Source organism: Larus michahellis, chromosome 4 (assembly GCF_964199755.1).
Source record: "Larus michahellis chromosome 4, bLarMic1.1, whole genome shotgun sequence".
Taxonomy (NCBI): domain Eukaryota; kingdom Metazoa; phylum Chordata; class Aves; order Charadriiformes; family Laridae; genus Larus; species Larus michahellis.
The window spans coordinates 58,176,507-58,193,743 of NC_133899.1; the positions used below are offsets into that span (position 1 = coordinate 58,176,507).

Sequence of the window (17,237 nt, forward strand, 5' to 3'; positions counted from 1 at the left end):
TTTAATAGAAATTCTGTGACATTAAAGATTATAATGGCTTTTTTAATTCCATTACATTACGATGATTTTGAAATTTCCTATGATTCATGATTAGAATTTTTAAAATTCCAAACAAATAGGTCTGGAAAGCTGTTCATTTTAGTATAGAAGTAGTAGTGTGTTTGTATAAGGACAGGATGCTTAACTCTCTACTTCCAGATAGCTGTTTTGTAATTTGATGGAGTTTTCTTACTGAGTATCTTCAGTGATGTGTATATTTTGTGAAAACTTGAAAACTAGAATGAATTTAAAACCAAAACAAAACTACAACCCATGTTTATTGCTCTGTGAGCTTGTTAAAAAATGTATCAGGCAAGTCAGTTGCCATATTCCTAGATGAATAGGAGATTCTGTGAATCTGTGTATTTAGGAAATGACGAAAGGAAGTCCTACAGGTATTCATTTCACTGCATATTTGTTTATTATGAGGATCGCATCTTTTTTTGAAGTTTGTGATATAGTTACTGTCTTATATTTCTGATACAACTATTTATTTCCTTTTCTTAGAGCAAGAAGAGTATACATAACAACAGATTTGCAATGCACTATAATAAATATTATAATGATAACAGTAAACGTATTATTTGGTTTGGTGAGGAAAGAGAAGTATATGTGTTATAAAACAGAGAAATGGTGAATGCCCCATCATGGGAAGTGTTCAAGACTGGGTTGGATGGGGCTTTGAGCAACCTCATTCAGAGGAAAGTATCCCTGTCCATGACAGGAGAGGTTGGACTAGATGTTCTTTAAGTTCCCTTCCAACTCAAATCATTCGATGATTCTGTGATTCAGTAATATGGAAAATTGTGTATATGTGTATTTAGGTAGCCATGGAGATTAATCTGATTGTGAGAAAACAGTTGTACAGCCTTGTGTTTGTTTGTGTCAGAGCCTTCAAAAACATTACCTACTGAATTTAGCTGATGGGATAGTTTGCCTCTGGTAATTAGAACTGAACAACGCAAGTTGTTATTAAATGGTCTTTCCTGTCTGGTTTTTCAGGATATCTGAGCACACTTATTTTTTTATCAAGAAATAGACAGAAAAAATTCTGTGATAGAACATTGGATGAGAACTTTCCTCAAGTGTTTGGCAACCATATACTAAATACCATTTCCTAAATACTATTCCCTAGACAGCCACTATGGCTGAACACTTTTAAATTATATGTAACTTCTTTTTGACAGAAGTAGTCAGGAAAAGCCCTGACTATTTCAAGTGAACCTGTTAGCAAAAAAAAAAATAATAATAATCTCCTGTTGTATATCATAATTGGTGGCAATGCAGTTTTATGCTGGAAAAGTTTGTAAACTTAGCTGTTAAAAAATATAATAAGAATAAAAATTAAAATAAGAATAAAAATTTAGAATAACTTAAAATTGTATTATATTTGTTTTCCTTCACAGCATAATGATACTACACAAAATAGACAGATACATAAAAATAAAACAATACTGTTAAGTAGTGAGAATGTTGGGAACCTGTACTTAATTGGTGAGCTCCCTTTGAAAAAGGATTGCTGCTGGTAATACTCAATAAAAAATTAAAAACATGTGCATTAAAACAGTATTTTTAAATTGATACTTTTGATGCTGAGTCCTTAAACAGAAGAAATTTCAAAGTGTGGTCACCTCTGGTTATTATCTGTGAGACTATAAGGACTTTAGAAAAATTACTTAAACGTATCTTCTCTACACTTCTTCATGAGTAGTACATCTGATAGATTATTTTCTACTAGTTCTTTCTGAAGTACCTCACTATTAGAATCATTAATGCATTTTTATGGCTGATCTTGTGGATTGACCCGCTATCAGAAAAGTACTGTAATATTAAATTTAAGTTACGTGATTTGATTCCTTTGATTACTGTTGTTCTTCCAGTAGATGGTAGTACTAATTGCAGCTGTGATGGCAGTCTGAGAGTTGACATTTGCATGGATCAGAAAAACATGCTTATTTTTGCATTGCAATTAAGTGAGGATTGTAAGAAAATTCAAAATAATTTTCTGGGTGTTAACAGTTAAGGATTATGCTTTGCAGTAATGTATATTCTGTATCTTCCAACTATAAAAAAAGAGAACTATCAAGTAAACAGAGAGACGGATGTCTATAAGATGAAATATGTGATATGCACATACAGTTAAATATAGTTAAAATTATTTACTTTGTGACCATAAAAGATCTTTTTATCTGCCAAAGTCCTGTAAATTGGAGCAGGCAGAACTTAATAGCAAAATCTTCCTGAAATCAAAAGGAATGGTCACAGTCTTACCATTAAGCATGTCTTGATGTCAACATACTGTGATGGATTCAGCCAGAAAGGTCAACTGTACTGTTACTCTACATGTATAAGATCTTAAAAAATGAAGTGTTTGGTGGTTGGTATTCTATCAGTTAGTGACTTTCTATTGCATGCATTTCTTCATAAGAACAAATTGATTTGTGTCTTAATGGAATCTGAAAAAATTAAAGATTGGATTAGAGTCGGCTCTGTTTAGTTGAATGTAACAGTAATGTATTCACCTGCTGTTAATTTAATGAAAGTGAAGCAATTCTGCTAATCTCAATAAGTAGAAAATCTGGATAATTCTTTGTTTTGTCTTTTCCCAGATTTTGCTTGTTTTTATTGTGATCATTGAACCTTGTATGTTCCATGAAGTAATAAATACTGACTGTTTGAACAGATTTCTAGTGTAGCTGTAATGCCAGTAGTAGATGCCACATTGGTGTCTGGCTGTCAAAACCCCACATGTATCCTGCAGTTCCTGATAAATTAGATATGGAGTATCTTTTGTTTTGTTATACTACCTTGCATGAAGAAGTTGTAATGAAAAAGCATTTGAACATTCAGTGTCTCTAACACTGGGAGGCTATTGAGGAGATTGTAGAAGTTCTTCGTGGTGCTTTTTTTTGTTTTGTTTTGTTGTTGTTTCGTGGTTCATAGGCTAAATCTGTTCCACTCTTCCCTTGCCATCAGCCCTCAGTCCCCTGTCTGCTTTATGATCTCATAAATGCAGATGCTTTTCTGCAGTATTTATTTGTTTTGTTTTCCCCTATTCCTACCTGTAGTTTAATAATTGTCTCCCTATAAAGGCGTTTAGTTTCCTTACCATATATTGTCCGAGTCTCTGATAGTCTGGATGTACTTTGCAGCAGGAGTTGCAAGTTTCTTTGCAAAAGTGAGAAGCCTCAGCCATTCTGATTCGGTGATTTCACTACAAATATATTATAGTGTGTTGAGCAGAAAGGGGTACAGGCTGCTTCATTCCTTCACACAGAAAGAGGTGTGGTGACTTGGAAACATCGACAGTTAATATTTAATGTATTGATTGTTTAATAATATCGGTTCATAATGCTAGATCCTGTGCATGGACCACTTAATAATTGTTACCTTTGAGGGTCACCTGTGATTAATTGTTCACGTAAGCAGAAATACAGGTAATGTTTCTGGACGCGTTGGATGATGTCTGAACATTGCGATGGAACACGTTTTGAAGGAATTGTTAGTGTTATTCTTTTTACATAAAAATACAAACAAACAATACTTAGGTGTCATGTTTTCCAAGACTGTTATCTGACTTAACTTCGTAATATTTCTAAAAAGATCTTTGAAGAATGCAACTTAAGTGCAATTGTAGCAGTACAGGTAAACTGCATGTCAAAATTGCGTAAAACAATGGAACACGGGGAAGACATTTTAGAGGTACTTGAAGACTTGAGAAGGCTTCATGAATAATTTTATAAAATTTATTTAAAGAAAACTCTATTTACATAACTGTGTTAACTTTTTAAGAAATGTAATTCTAGATGGGTGAGTTAAGTGTCTGTGATTTATCTTTACTAGAAAAGAACTTTGAAACATTGCACAGAAAGCTCAAAGAGAAGCAAAAGTAATATTGGCTGGATAATAGTAATAATAATAATACTGGCAGTGGGTAGTGAACGAGTGACAGATAAGCTACAATTAATTTTTATCAGTAATATTACTTCTGGATATGTGAGAAGCATCAACCTGAATCCTGTATGATTTGGCATTAAGTTTCATATTAAATGATATATCCGTTAATGATACGTAGAAGTACATAAATTGCACAGTGATATAATTTTCAGATTATTATAGCTAGGAATTTTGATAAATATGATAACTCAAATCAGAAATATAGATGGGTATGAGTAACTTAGGAATTTGGTTGGGCAAATATAAGGTGAGAATTAATGTAAAGAAGAATAAGATAATACATTGAGGAAAGAATATCCCAGACAGAAATAAACCAGGAAATTTTCCCCTAAGTAAAACACCTTCTGCATCATTTCATTGATAAGAAACTGAAAATGAATTTTAAATTCAGTACCGTGGCAGGCAAAGACTGATTTAGTTTTGAAATTAATATCTGGGTATATAGTTGAAGATTTTATAGTAAAATCTTGCTGCAAACTTCACAGGATTGCTGTCTAACTGAGCAGGTCCAGAAGGTAAGTCATACAGTGTAGTTGTGATCAGCATTGGTTAAAAGAGGAAAACAAGTTGAGCTGGAGAAAATTCTAGGAAAAAGTAAATTCAGCATGTTGATTTGGACTCAAGCAACTTAAAAATGCAAGAGCTCATGAAATATTATAAGTATGTGCATTTTCAAATGTTACATTCTCAGTGTTTTAACAAGAAAAAATAAAGAACAGTTGGCTTAGGTAATTGAAATGAGACAGAGAAAACATGTCTTGGAAGAACTTTTTTTTATAGCAGAATTTTAAAAAGATGATGTTGAGTAAGCTGCCTGCGAGTCTTCTTTTTCTGGTGTGAGGATAAAACGGATAATCTCACACCTTCTTGTGCTGCATATTGTGACAAATGCTAACAGTTACATTAATCCTCATGATTGTATGTTGCTGACATTTATTTGTAGGTGGGATAGCTAACACCCCACTTACGGTGAAGAGCTGTAAGTAATTTTCAGGATGTCAGGAAAACTTTAGGATAAGCTGTTAAATTTGGTACTTCTTCAGTCATGCTCGTTATTTCTTCTGTAAAACGGTACTCAAGTAGATTACTGTGTTAGAGTAATGGCCATGTGGTAGGTCAGCTGTGCTGCTCTCTTCCATGCAGGGTCTGCATTCCAGCCCAATGAGTTCCATGTACTGGGCACAGGGAAAAGATCTATTGGTTGATTCTGCTGGTAGAAGTACTGAATCTCTCTTGCTTAGGCCAGCATATACTGCTGTCATCAGTATTTCTTGTCTTTTTTCAGGATAAAGAAGGAGTGGAGGGTGTATCTGTGGGAGCCATTCTTTCTGACTACCAGAGAGTTCGAGTTGAAGATGTGTAAGAAAATACTAATCTTTATTAATATACACATTCTGAAAAGTGCTTTACTCTTCTTTTCTAACTCAAATTCTGGACCAGAGACAGTTGCTTTATTTCTTATGTTCTATGATACCCAGTTCATTCAGATTGTTAATATAAGTACCGTGTTTGGTTGTTGGGCTGGTGGTTTTTTTTCCTGGAAAACAAAAGTTTAAAAAAAAAAATAGTAAAAATCCAGTAGAGACTATACTGGATTTTTGGATTCCTCTTCAGGTCTGTCATAGATCTGTCACAGTTTTGATATGAAAATAGTTGAGTAGGTTCATAGCTTTGATTTCAACTGAAAGCTCACCCAGTTCTGGTGACTACAGTATTGTGGTCAAGTATCTATTTTTCAACAGCGTTTTGATCTAGAGGAATATTTTGTGACTTCTTATGAGGAATTAAATACAAGAGAATCCTTATATGCATATCTTCCCTTACTTCCTTAAAATCTAAAATCTGTTATCGTTATTCAGGAGTTTTCATTTGTCGTTTCTACTGTGCACACTGTATAAGTCTAGATAGATGTTGATACTTTTAAGAGTCTTAATCAAAAAAAGGATTATGTAATGGGAATTGTGTGTGTTATATAAGCCAAGATTTGATTTGGGTCTGGAAAAAAATTTTCACTATATATGTCTGATGAAATGCAAAAACACCTTGTGTTAAAAATGTGTCATGAGCTCATTAGTTATTTGTTGCTGATAAAAGCAAATATCCGGAATACTTTATGAACTGTAAGAATGGTGAAGTTAATGCTGCGCTAACTCAACTAACATCAGCAAGTTACACAGCATGAGTGTTTTCTTTGCACTTTAAAAAGGTAAATTGCAGTCAGAAATAGCTCCTTTCTTTTTCTTTTCCCTTACACTTAAAACACTTTAATGACTGCCTGATCATGTTACTAGATATTTTAGAAAAGATTGCTTTTGTTGACTGTGAGTTTCAGATCTTTTACCACAGCCAAAAGATTGACAGGACACCACAGTATTTCAAACCGACCTGATTAATTCCAAGGTTGCTCAGTGCTAAAAAAATGTCACATTGATCTGTAGATTTACCCCTTGCAATAAAGTTGTGTCATATAAACCATCACAGTTACTTGGAATCAGCGCATTTGTTAGCTAATGTTAGGCACGTAAATGAACTACTTACATTCTAAGTTGCTGAGTATTTCTGTTAATTTCACAACTTAGTGCTCTGTTAAAATATATGAAAGTAGTAACAAAACCAGTCAGATTATATGGGTGCTAACTATGGATTTATGTGTCAACATTAAACATCCATTTAACTATGAAGTCTTGACACTAATACTAGGGGGTCTGTCTAACATATGGGAGAAAGGCCATATATTAGATAAACAATGATAATTGACAAATAAATGTAATTTTTTGAGTGCTTTGAACTAGCCCCATAGTTAAATGTTTTTAGTTTTTTCAGGAACTAATCATTACACATTTTATCATCAACTCATGGTACTTGACAATTTGTGGAAGGGTTACCTATCAATAGTGCAAATTAGTGATTATCTAATTTGATAAACAATCAAATGCTGTGTATCAAATGCTGTCTAAATATGATATGTATCAAAACAAATAATTAAATTTACATTAACAGGTTGTTGCTTTGTATCACAAGCTGTATACGTTTTCCTGAATGATTCTTTTCCTTGGGTGTTGATCCAAATCACATGTTTGAGTGTAACAAATTCAGCATATTGTACCAGCGACATGGGCCACATTTATCACGGAGCAGTGACTTTTGCCTTAGCTGTGTTCATAAAAAGTGATCACTTCCTAAGGTGTTAAATGAGTTTGCGTCTCTGAATGTTTAGGAATGCATTTTGTTATGGTTTTACTTATCTTCCCATCCAAATCTGTTTACATCAGTGAGATACATCTTACTCACATAGATGAATTACAGTCAGAACAAGGTTATTTAATTTTTTTAGTATTAGATGTAATGTATATATTGAAATCTAGGAATAGGACATGGACCTGTTGGAGCGGGTCCAGAGGAGGGCCATGAAGATGATCAAAGGGCTGGAGCACCTTTCCTACGAAGACAGGCTGAGAGAGCTGGAGTTGTTCAGCCTGGAGAAGAGAAGGCTCCAGTACCTGAAGGGGTCCTGCAGGAAAGCTGGGGAGGGGCTGTTTGCAAGGGCATGTAGCGATAGGACGAGGGGCAATGGTTTTAAACTAGAGCAGGGTAGGTTTAGATTAGACATTAGGAAGAAGTTCTTTACAATGAGGGTGGTGAGACACTGGCACAGGTTGCCCAGAGAGGTGGTGGAGGCCCCATCCCTGGAGACCTTCAAGGCCAGCCTTGATGAGGCTCTGAGCAACCTGATCTAGTTAAAGATGTCCCTGCTTACTGCAGGGGGGTTGGACTAGATGACCTTTAAAGGTCCCTTCCAACCCAACACATTCTATGATGCTTCTATGAAATTGTAGAAGAAAAATTATTTTAAGGCAGGAGATCAGAGAAATAAATTTTCTTTAATTTCATGTGAATCGTACTGCATAAAAGTATAATGCTCGACTTTATAGAATTTTTTTGTTTGTTTTTAAGATGCAGAAGGCTTGATCTTCAGCCTTTAGCTTACCTTTGGCATCGGAACCAGGAAATATTGCTTAAAGAAATGATATCATCTAACATTCAAGCCATAATCATAAAGGTGGCAGCTTTTGGTACGTATTCAGATTCTGAGCAATATTGTCTACTGAAAATTCCCATGGGCAAATCTATAACATAACACAGAAAAGCAGAATATTTTTTCTATATTATAGGATAAGAAATTTTAATATGCAGAAAATTTTTAGACATTATATGGCTGAATAACAGTTATGATGTCTGAATAATTAATTTACCTGTTTGCAGTTCATTCTTAGAGTAGACGTGGAAAAGCTGAAAAGTAATTCTTCCTAGCATAGTCATTAAATTCCTTTTGTGATTTTTTTTTTTTTTTTTTTGTTCTAGTTTGGTTTTGATTTGCAGTAAAGATGCATGCATAATTCAGTGCTTCACAGTATTGTCATTTATACATGATGCAGACTGGTGGCTAGACAATATTATAAAACAACCGTGAAAGTTTTAATAGAAATACAACAAATTAACATCAAACAAGATGTAATTATCTGAGGCCAAAACATTTTGTTTAACAACAGTAAAACATATAGCAAACAGAAGTAGTTCGTTATTGCCTTCAAAGAAGTGGTATTTACAATATAGTTGTTTACTACACCAGAAAATCAACATGTCTTTTCATTGTCAAATATGTAAAATGAGGTTTGTATAATAAAGCAAATCAATACAAAAGATAACCTCCTTGTTTATTGTTTGAATGTAAAGATGAGGTGAAATGACATTTTATAGTAAAGCTTATGGAATGATGTGCTCTATAACGCTAAGAAGCACATAAGAATCATGTTAATGGTACAATATATTCATTTCAGGCCTTTGTGCAGTTTTTCATTTAAGAGTATCAAATGACATGTTAAGCATAAAGTTTGACCAAAGGACCTTTTCTTTTTGGGTTGGCTATAGATTTGCGGCCCATTGGACCAAAGAGTTACTAGTATAATAGAAGAGGATCAGTGGCATTGGTGGCTAAAGATGTATGTTTAAAAAACAGTGTTGTATAACCTTGCATTAGAAGTCTGATGGCTGCTGATTATCTGGCAGTTTTCACATCAAATTCCTAATGTCTGTCTTCTTTGAAAAATGCTTTATAACAAAGTAATTCTCCTAAACATTAACCAAGAATTGAATTATAATCCTTTTAGACTGCATGAAGTCCGTGACTTTTTAAATGAAAATTAATTAATTATTTTTTTGTTTGTTCCTTTTTAGCTGGTATAGTTTCTAACTAGTTTTCACATTATCACTATGATGGTCTCACTGCATTGTTCTCTAGGATCTGATAAGGCTGCTAGTGAGATAAGAATGATTAGAAATACCACATTCCCTCATTCACTTATAGGTAACAAACAATGTAATTTATTAGCATTTTCCTGAATTTTCGAAGCTCGTTTACAAATACATAGGAGCTGAATGCTATGTTTTCTACTATAAAACACTTCTTTTTTAAATTGGGGAAAAAAAAATAAATATATTTCTTAAAAGAACAGTTTTCAGGCCATGTGAAGTACATTTTTATATTTATGTTATTTTGACATAAAATAGATTCCTTTAATTGCTCATGCTGACATGAAGTAAAAATAAAATTCCACAAAGAATAGGTAACGTGCCTTTTCACATCAGAATTATTTATCATCAAGTTTAGGTTGTTTTCACTAAAATTTGTACAATTGAATGAAATTAATTATGAAAGGGACAAAAACCCACACAAAATGAAACAAGTAAGTACTATTTAAAATTTATTTCAAAAATGTTAAAGAAAATATATGATTTAAATAATAGATAGAACTGTTTCACAGGTAGAAATCATGGATGACTTGTCTTATGCCTGAAGCAAGATAAGCTTGTCTTTTGTATTCCACAGTCTTAAAAAAACTTAAAACGCACTAGTTAGTGCACAAAGAGTGCTTTGTGGGCTATTCATTGAAGGAGCGAATACCATAAATACTTGTAGATAGCAATTAGATAGAAAATCACTGCGATTTTTTTTCCTTTTTATTTTTTTGGGCTACAGGTAAAAGAAAGATCTTATCAGAGTCAATTTCTCACCTGCCTGAGGCAGACATAATTAGATGTAAGCAAATTTAATGGAGCTTGTGTGCTCTGGGGCCATTCTGTAATGCTTTAATAATTGCATGCCTTATTAAAGTGGATTTAAGGTATGAAAGCTGTTTAACATATCAAGTGGCAAAGAAGATAAGATACAGTTTAACTTTTTGCCTCTTAGATTAATAATCAAAGCTAAACTGCAATGAAAATATTTAAAATAACAGATTTAAGAGTCTGACGGGTAATGCATTAGATAGTACATTGTACAGATGTTAATGCAAGAAACAAATCTGTAACTTAGCTTGACATTCATCAGCGCTGGCATACTTGAACACCCGCCTTGTCCTGTTTTCCATTAACTCGGTGCCAGTATTGGCAAGGTAAATGCCTGTCGTTTTATGTAGAAAACACATAATTATGCAAGTAAATGAGCATTAGTTTAGTACATTTCCCTAAATCCACCATTACAAATTAATACCATAAACTTTGCCAGTGGCAAGAGTTTTCTATCTCAGAGTAGTGTGCTTTTCCAGATGGGATAGCAATCGCTCTCACTTACATGCAAAAGAAGTATTGTTAGGAAGCCTTCTTCACATGCCTTCTGTGGACCTATAAGTAGATTAGCTTTCATTCCTTTAGAGTGTATTTCAGAGGCTTTAATGATGAGAGAAAAACATTCCGTGATCTAGCACCAAACCTAAACAATGAAAAAACCAAAAAGCTGCTTATGCATATTTATCTTCAGTGCCATTTCCTTGCTGCTAAAGATGCCTGTATGATGCATGATACTTTGTATTCGAAATATACCCCTCTTTGGTGGAAATATCAGAAAGTCAGAATGAGGTTACTCAGTAATAGGTAACATAGAAACAGTTACTGATTTTTTTTAACATGTGTGTGCCTGAAATTCCAGTAATATCCATTGCTTATATGCTTATACATTGCTTATACAGTGCAATATAGCACAATCATAAGATGCGTTTTTGATATCCTTGCTCTCTGGACACATTTTATAGATTAAAATACTAATTAACTTGCAGAGTATGCGTATCATTGATTCAACTTTTAATCTTATCTTGGTGACTTTACATACTGGTCTTACCTGTGCCATGTTCTAAAGCAAATTGTTTCTCCTGCAGCACAAGGTGTAATACTCAGGTGGAAGTAAGAGAAGGAGGAAGGTTACATTTGGAAGGAATCTTTGGGTTCCTCACAGTATGGTCCTCAGTAAAAACTAAACATTGAGTTTTACTTAGTTTTACTTTACTTATACAGTTAACTATACCTAAATCTTTTTAAGAATTAACACTAAAAATTAAGCCCCACTATACATTTTAAAATATGACAAACTTCAGTTCTCATATATATGAGAATATTGTTGAAATTGGTTTTATGTCATGCAGTTAAAGCAGTTTGTCCTCAGTGATTCTAGGGTTATTTTAAGAGTAATGTTCACCTGCAGTAAGTTTTGTAAGTGCACTCTGTTAGCTTGAGAAAGTGGAAAAAAATTGCTTCTTCAGTGTTTCAGTCAAAATCAGAAGACTTCTGTCTTTTATGAGATTAATATGCATTATTTACTTTATACGTTCAAGCTTCTTTCCAGTTTGGGGGTAAGGTAATGATTTATTATTCACTTAAGTACTTGAAAAAACATTGTAATTATGAGATCAAATAATAGAAATATTAAGTTGAAAAAAGCGCTTTCATGGTTATATTACGTTTCTAACTTCTAGCTGTTATTTGGACCACAGGAGAGAAATGATACCATAATGCTGTTCAACTGTTGGACAATAATAAAAGCTGAAACTTTGTATCAGGGCTGATCAGCTCGTGGTTCTCAGCCTACATTTGAAGCGGGGCTCTTCTGCCATGGCTGCATCCTTTATGTTGTAGGTCTGGCTGCTATGAGTGCTTCTAGACAATCCGCATCCTCAGCCATGGGTAGGCTGTGAGGAAATCACAGGGGCTGTGGAAGCCTAAATTTTGAGATGGTGTGGGCCCTAGTTTCTTACCCAGGCTATTTCCCTCCAACAATGGAGTAATGAGCCCTTAGGGAGCCATTGCCATCTCCTGTCTGTCAACAAATCCTAACGTTCCTTCTCTAAACTGCGCTGTCTGAACTACATATATTTAACTTGAGACTCCTTTGCTGTGAGAAGATCTTGACGCTTGCCTCACAAGGTCAAGAAAATTGGTATACTCCTGCTGTACAGAGAACGCTCTGAAAAGCTGGTAGTTTAGGGATGCCTGTGTTTTTGTATACCAGCTTTTCATTTAGAAAGAGATAATGTTACTTCTCAGTATAATGAAATCAGTACCTGTAGCTTTTGTTTATTATTTAAATCTAACCACCTAGGTGTCTGCATTATTGTTTATTATTTGCATGCCACTAGTGTAGAGAAGGGAAATCCTGACTGACTGAAATTGATAGCCAGACTCCCATTAATTTTAATGGAGGTAAGATTTACGTATAAAGTAGTACATTAGAAAAGAACTAGCACCACACAGTTCCTGGTTAAGCTCCTGAGGGTGTAATTTAGTGTTACAGATAAACTGATCTAATAGGGAGTTTCTGCCAAAAGGTTGATCTTCCCTTCCCCCTTCTAGCTGACTCTTCCAAACCACAAGTCTCTACTTGCTTCTGCGCCTGTAAAAGCTTCAGTGGTTGGGTGGCTGCAGCTGGTGATCTCAGAGAAGTACTACTCAGAGAAGTTGTCCCCCTGTACTCAGCACTGGTGAGGCCACACCTTGAGTATTGTGTCCAGTTCTGGGCACCTCAATACGAGAGAGAGACCGAAGTGCTGGAGCGAGTGCAGAGGAGGGCAACGAAGCCGGTGAAGGGCCTGGAGAATAAATCTTATGAGGAGCGATTGAAGGAGCTGGGACTGTTCAGTTTGAGGAAGAGGAGGCTGAGGGGAGACCTCATCGCTCTCTACAACTACTCGAAAGGACATTGTAGAGAAGTTGGTGCTGGTCTCTTCTCACAGGTAATTAGCGATAGAACAAGAGGGAATGGCTTCAAGCTGCAGCAGGGTAGGTTTAGGCTGGACATTAGGAAAAAATTCTTCACAGAAAGAGTGGTCAGACACTGGAATAGGCTGCCCAGGGAGGTGGTGGAGTCACCATCCCTGAATGTGTTTAAGACTCATTTAGATGTGGTGTTAGGGGATATGGTGTAGGGGAGAACTCTGTAGAGTGGGGTTGATGGTTGGACTTGATGATCCCAAGGGTCTTTTCCGACCTAAATGATTCTATGATTCTACACAGAAGGGAACTTGCTGTGTAGATGCCATGGACGCATGGAGGACAAAACTCTGTCAGTAGAAACCTTACCACTAAATTGGGTTGGCTGTAATGTCAGATCATCTCCTGAATGGTGGGTTTTGAGTTTTGTCTGCGCACAAAATGCGTTTTGTCTGTGCACATCATCTGTGCAATGGAAAGGAACAATGTTCTTTGAAAACGTGTCTCTAGTTTTAAGTACTGAGCAATTTTAAAGTCATTATTGGGTGTCCTGGTTTGGGATGAAGCAGAGCCAACTTTCTCTTCAGTGACAGAGGCTCTTGCTCACACTTGTTGCCGTGGCAACCAGGGTCAGCTGGCTCCATTGTTTACCCCATGGAGGGGTTGCACCTGTGGGGAGGAGTGGACAGGTCAGGTGACCCAAACTGACCAATCGGGTGTTCCATCCCATCTGCCATGCTTAGTATAAAAGCTGAGGGACCGAAGGGGTTGGCTCGGCTCTTCATCTTCTGCCCTTCTCCAGTGGTTTCTTCTCCAAGGGGTCTTCTCTAATGGCTCTCTTTCTTCAATGGCTTATGTCTGAGGAGGACCCCATCAGCTCATCTGCCTTTTGAGCCTGGTCAGTGTGTTCCCGTTCCCTTTTGTCACTGAGTCCAGTCTGGAACTTTCCCAGTGCCTGCCAGTGGCATCTTCCTAGGAACTTGATCCGGTTTTGTATATATTTATTTATATTGTATCTATTTCATTATATCCTTTTTTATTTTATTATTAATTTTTCACTAAAGTAGATTAGTTTTTTCCTAAACTTATAACTCTATTCCCTGAACAATATTAAAGTATTATCTTGTATACACATATGATAGCTTTTAATTAATTTTATTGTAATTTTTTTCACATTATAAATTTGGTAAATTTACACCCATCATGTACTTTAGGAAAGATATTCATATTAGTCTTTGTCCCCTTCTAATCCTTGTTTCCTAGCTAGCACGTGTTATTATGATGGAATTTTCAAATAAAGCTTCCAAAGCTTAGCTGGTCCTTAAGAGTTTAAGTGTATTTAACACTTTTGCCTTAGGCTTGTTCCCTAATACATTTGTCTACTACCTCATTTAACTACGTCATTCATGTTATCTGTGATAGAAGAAAAGGTACCACACCAGACCTTTTATGAAAAGACTGGGGAACAATTATGAAACCAGAGGAGCCATTTTAGCTCAGGCCTCTTTTTTTTCCTGAGGGAAAAGATTCACATAAAGAAAGATCAACATATAAAAATGGCAATTGTGTGCAAGACCAGAAATCAATAAAATTAGCTTGGAATTTAAGACGAGTATGGTGCAAAAGAGATGAATAAGAGAAAAGACAACTTGGAATGGACTTCAGGTGAAGAAAAGTTTTGATTCAGAGCATAGCTGAAAGGTTAGAAAAATAAGACAAGAAAATAATCTTTGCATTTGGAATGTTAGTTGCCTTATGCTTGTGTATGAATGACAGATACTTTGTTACCGGTGTAAAATGAGGTTTTGGAAAGAGGTTTTTAGTGCATGGGTATAAAGTGTGTTAGAGAAAAATAACAAAAGAGATTTTCTAATAGTTTGCATAAGTGGGTCTAGAAACAGGTTATTCCCTCTTTGCTATCTCTTGAGGCTATGGGTTGGAGATTGGGAAGGATGTCAATATTTTCAATAGTAACAGATGACAGGAGTTAGAAGGAAGAGCAGGAAAGTGAATGTACCTGAAAACAGAAAAGTACTTGAAAGTTGACATTATTGAGTGCAGTGCTTCTTGAGGAAATGTCAGACAAAATTGGAGAGAGATGGCTTAAGAGTGGAAAGATCACTTTGCAATCTGGGGATATCATATAATCTAAAGAAAAAGTGAAATGGAAGCAGTGGACTAAGAATGGACATTTAAATGAATGGGATTTAAAGTGAAAGAAAAGGAAGTAAGGGTTCTAGTGAAGGAAACAGAAGAATAGTCAGAGAACTTTGAGCTGAAAAATAGCATAAGAAAAAGAGTAAGTAGAGGAAGTAAGGGGTGTCAAGAATGAAAATCAAGAGGGACAAGTGGTGTCTTGTTAATACTAGAATATTACTTGCTGGTCTTAAATGCTTGGTAAGATTTAAGTTCTGAACGCACTTTCACTGCACATTCTCTCCTGAAACAGAGCTTAAACTCAAAGCTTTAAAGGCATGTCTGTGTAGTTAGAACCATACATAGATGCTTGCCTTGCAGCTCTCTCTGAGTTGAAGTTTTAAGAGACTTCTTGTCCTAATCTGATCCTTTATTTCTGCTCTGGCCTCACCCTTTTGCAGGTCATCTACTGATTTACCCTGTCAAAAGTCTCTGTTGATCCATTTGGGAGCTGTGACTCTTTAAAGGTTTATAACTTGTCTGCATGGGGATGGATTTAATCAAAGTGACACAAATTTTGTTACTTGCACCATGTGTCTTTCTCTGTCGCTGAATCAAATTTCAATTCTTTTCTTCAAAGCTTAATAGGACTACAACTGTTCAAAGCATGAAAATACCAGAATTCTTTAACAGGGACAAAACAATACATCTTTTTTTTTCAATCCAAACTATGGTTCTGGAATGGTTGAACTCTTTGACTTAAATAGATTAATAAAGAAATAACTCCCTAAAGTAATTCTACTCAAAACATTTCAGTATGCCAAAGTTAAAAACACTGAAAACAGATTTATATTGGGAAAGTCATGCGCATGTGGCTGTATGAACAGAACCTGTAATAACTTTTTTTTTTAAGCCTCTGAAGTCCATTGAAAGTCCTCAGAGAAAGTTGACTGGGGCAGTGTTTTCAATGAACTGAACCATTTGCCGTATAGAGCATTGGATTTGATTAAAAGCAGTTTAATGCTGTTATTAAACAATTCTTAACAATCTCTTTTTAAACTATGAACATTTTAGAGTTTTACAAGTATCTGTGTGAAAATACTGCCTCATTATTTGATGAAACAATACAAAATTTCTTCAAAGACTTATTGAGGTTTCTGTTCCTGAAATGGCAGAGCTAAGTTGCTTTGAATCTTCAATGTAACTAGAACACAAATAACTTTGATGTTATTAAAAATAAAATCACAAGAGATTACAGATGAAATTAACATTGCTGGTATGAAGAGTTTTAGAGCCTTTTACCTCGTAGAATTCTAAAATTTGATGACATCAGACTAACCTAGTTTAGAAAATATTTTATGAACTTCTGAGAAAGAAGATGATAAACTGTGATCCTAAGTAAATTGCACTGGAAACGTATGCTAGAATGACTTTGGGATTACCATCTTACAATTTTACCAGTTAGCTTGAAAAGAGTTACTGTCACTTCAGATTCCATCCCTGTACTATTCCCACACTGGATAAATTACCCCATACAAAAAAGGAAAGAAATAGGACAAAACCAATTAAAAAATAGGGTGAAAAAAAGAAAAAAGAAGTAGGCACATAATCAAGTTGCATGAAGTTTGCTCTTTTATACCATAAAATAGGTATTCACCTTAGATCTTTTAGAGGTGGGGTAATATCCAATATTTATTGCACTTTCCTTCATTTTTATATGAAAATTAAGCAGCTTTTACAGTTCTTTTTCATGTTTTGGAAACGGGAGATCAAGGAATCTGTCCAGTTCACCATTGTCGTACAACTTTTCGTGTGTGAAAGTTATGAGGAAGTTAAGAGTCAACTATGAACCTGTCAAGTTATGCTACCAGGCAAAAAGTTCACTTCCAAGCTCTTCGTAGAAATGAAAGCTAAATATGACACCAGGAATAATTTACCTCCAGGCAATCTAAGGTATAGATTTACAGTGCATTACTATCTCCATGGCAGGTGCACTCCTGCATCGTGGAGGGTGTCTGAGAATCCTGCACTCCTGCAGAGTAAACCTGCTTTACCAACTAATACTTACT

At 35.2% G+C, this 17,237-nt stretch overlaps 1 protein-coding gene across 3 annotated transcripts in view; it reads left to right on the plus strand.

Annotated features, from left to right (window-relative positions):
- Positions 1-17,237, plus strand: part of DPH6 (diphthamine biosynthesis 6) — a 212,483-nt gene that overhangs the window by 44,341 nt on the left and 150,905 nt on the right. For all 3 annotated transcript variants that reach the window (XM_074585033.1, XM_074585031.1, XM_074585034.1), the window contains exons 4-5: positions 5,282-5,355; positions 7,951-8,069. In XM_074585033.1, the coding sequence (XP_074441134.1) occupies positions 5,282-5,355; positions 7,951-8,069 (193 nt within the window). The remainder of the gene's footprint in view (positions 1-5,281; positions 5,356-7,950; positions 8,070-17,237) is intronic.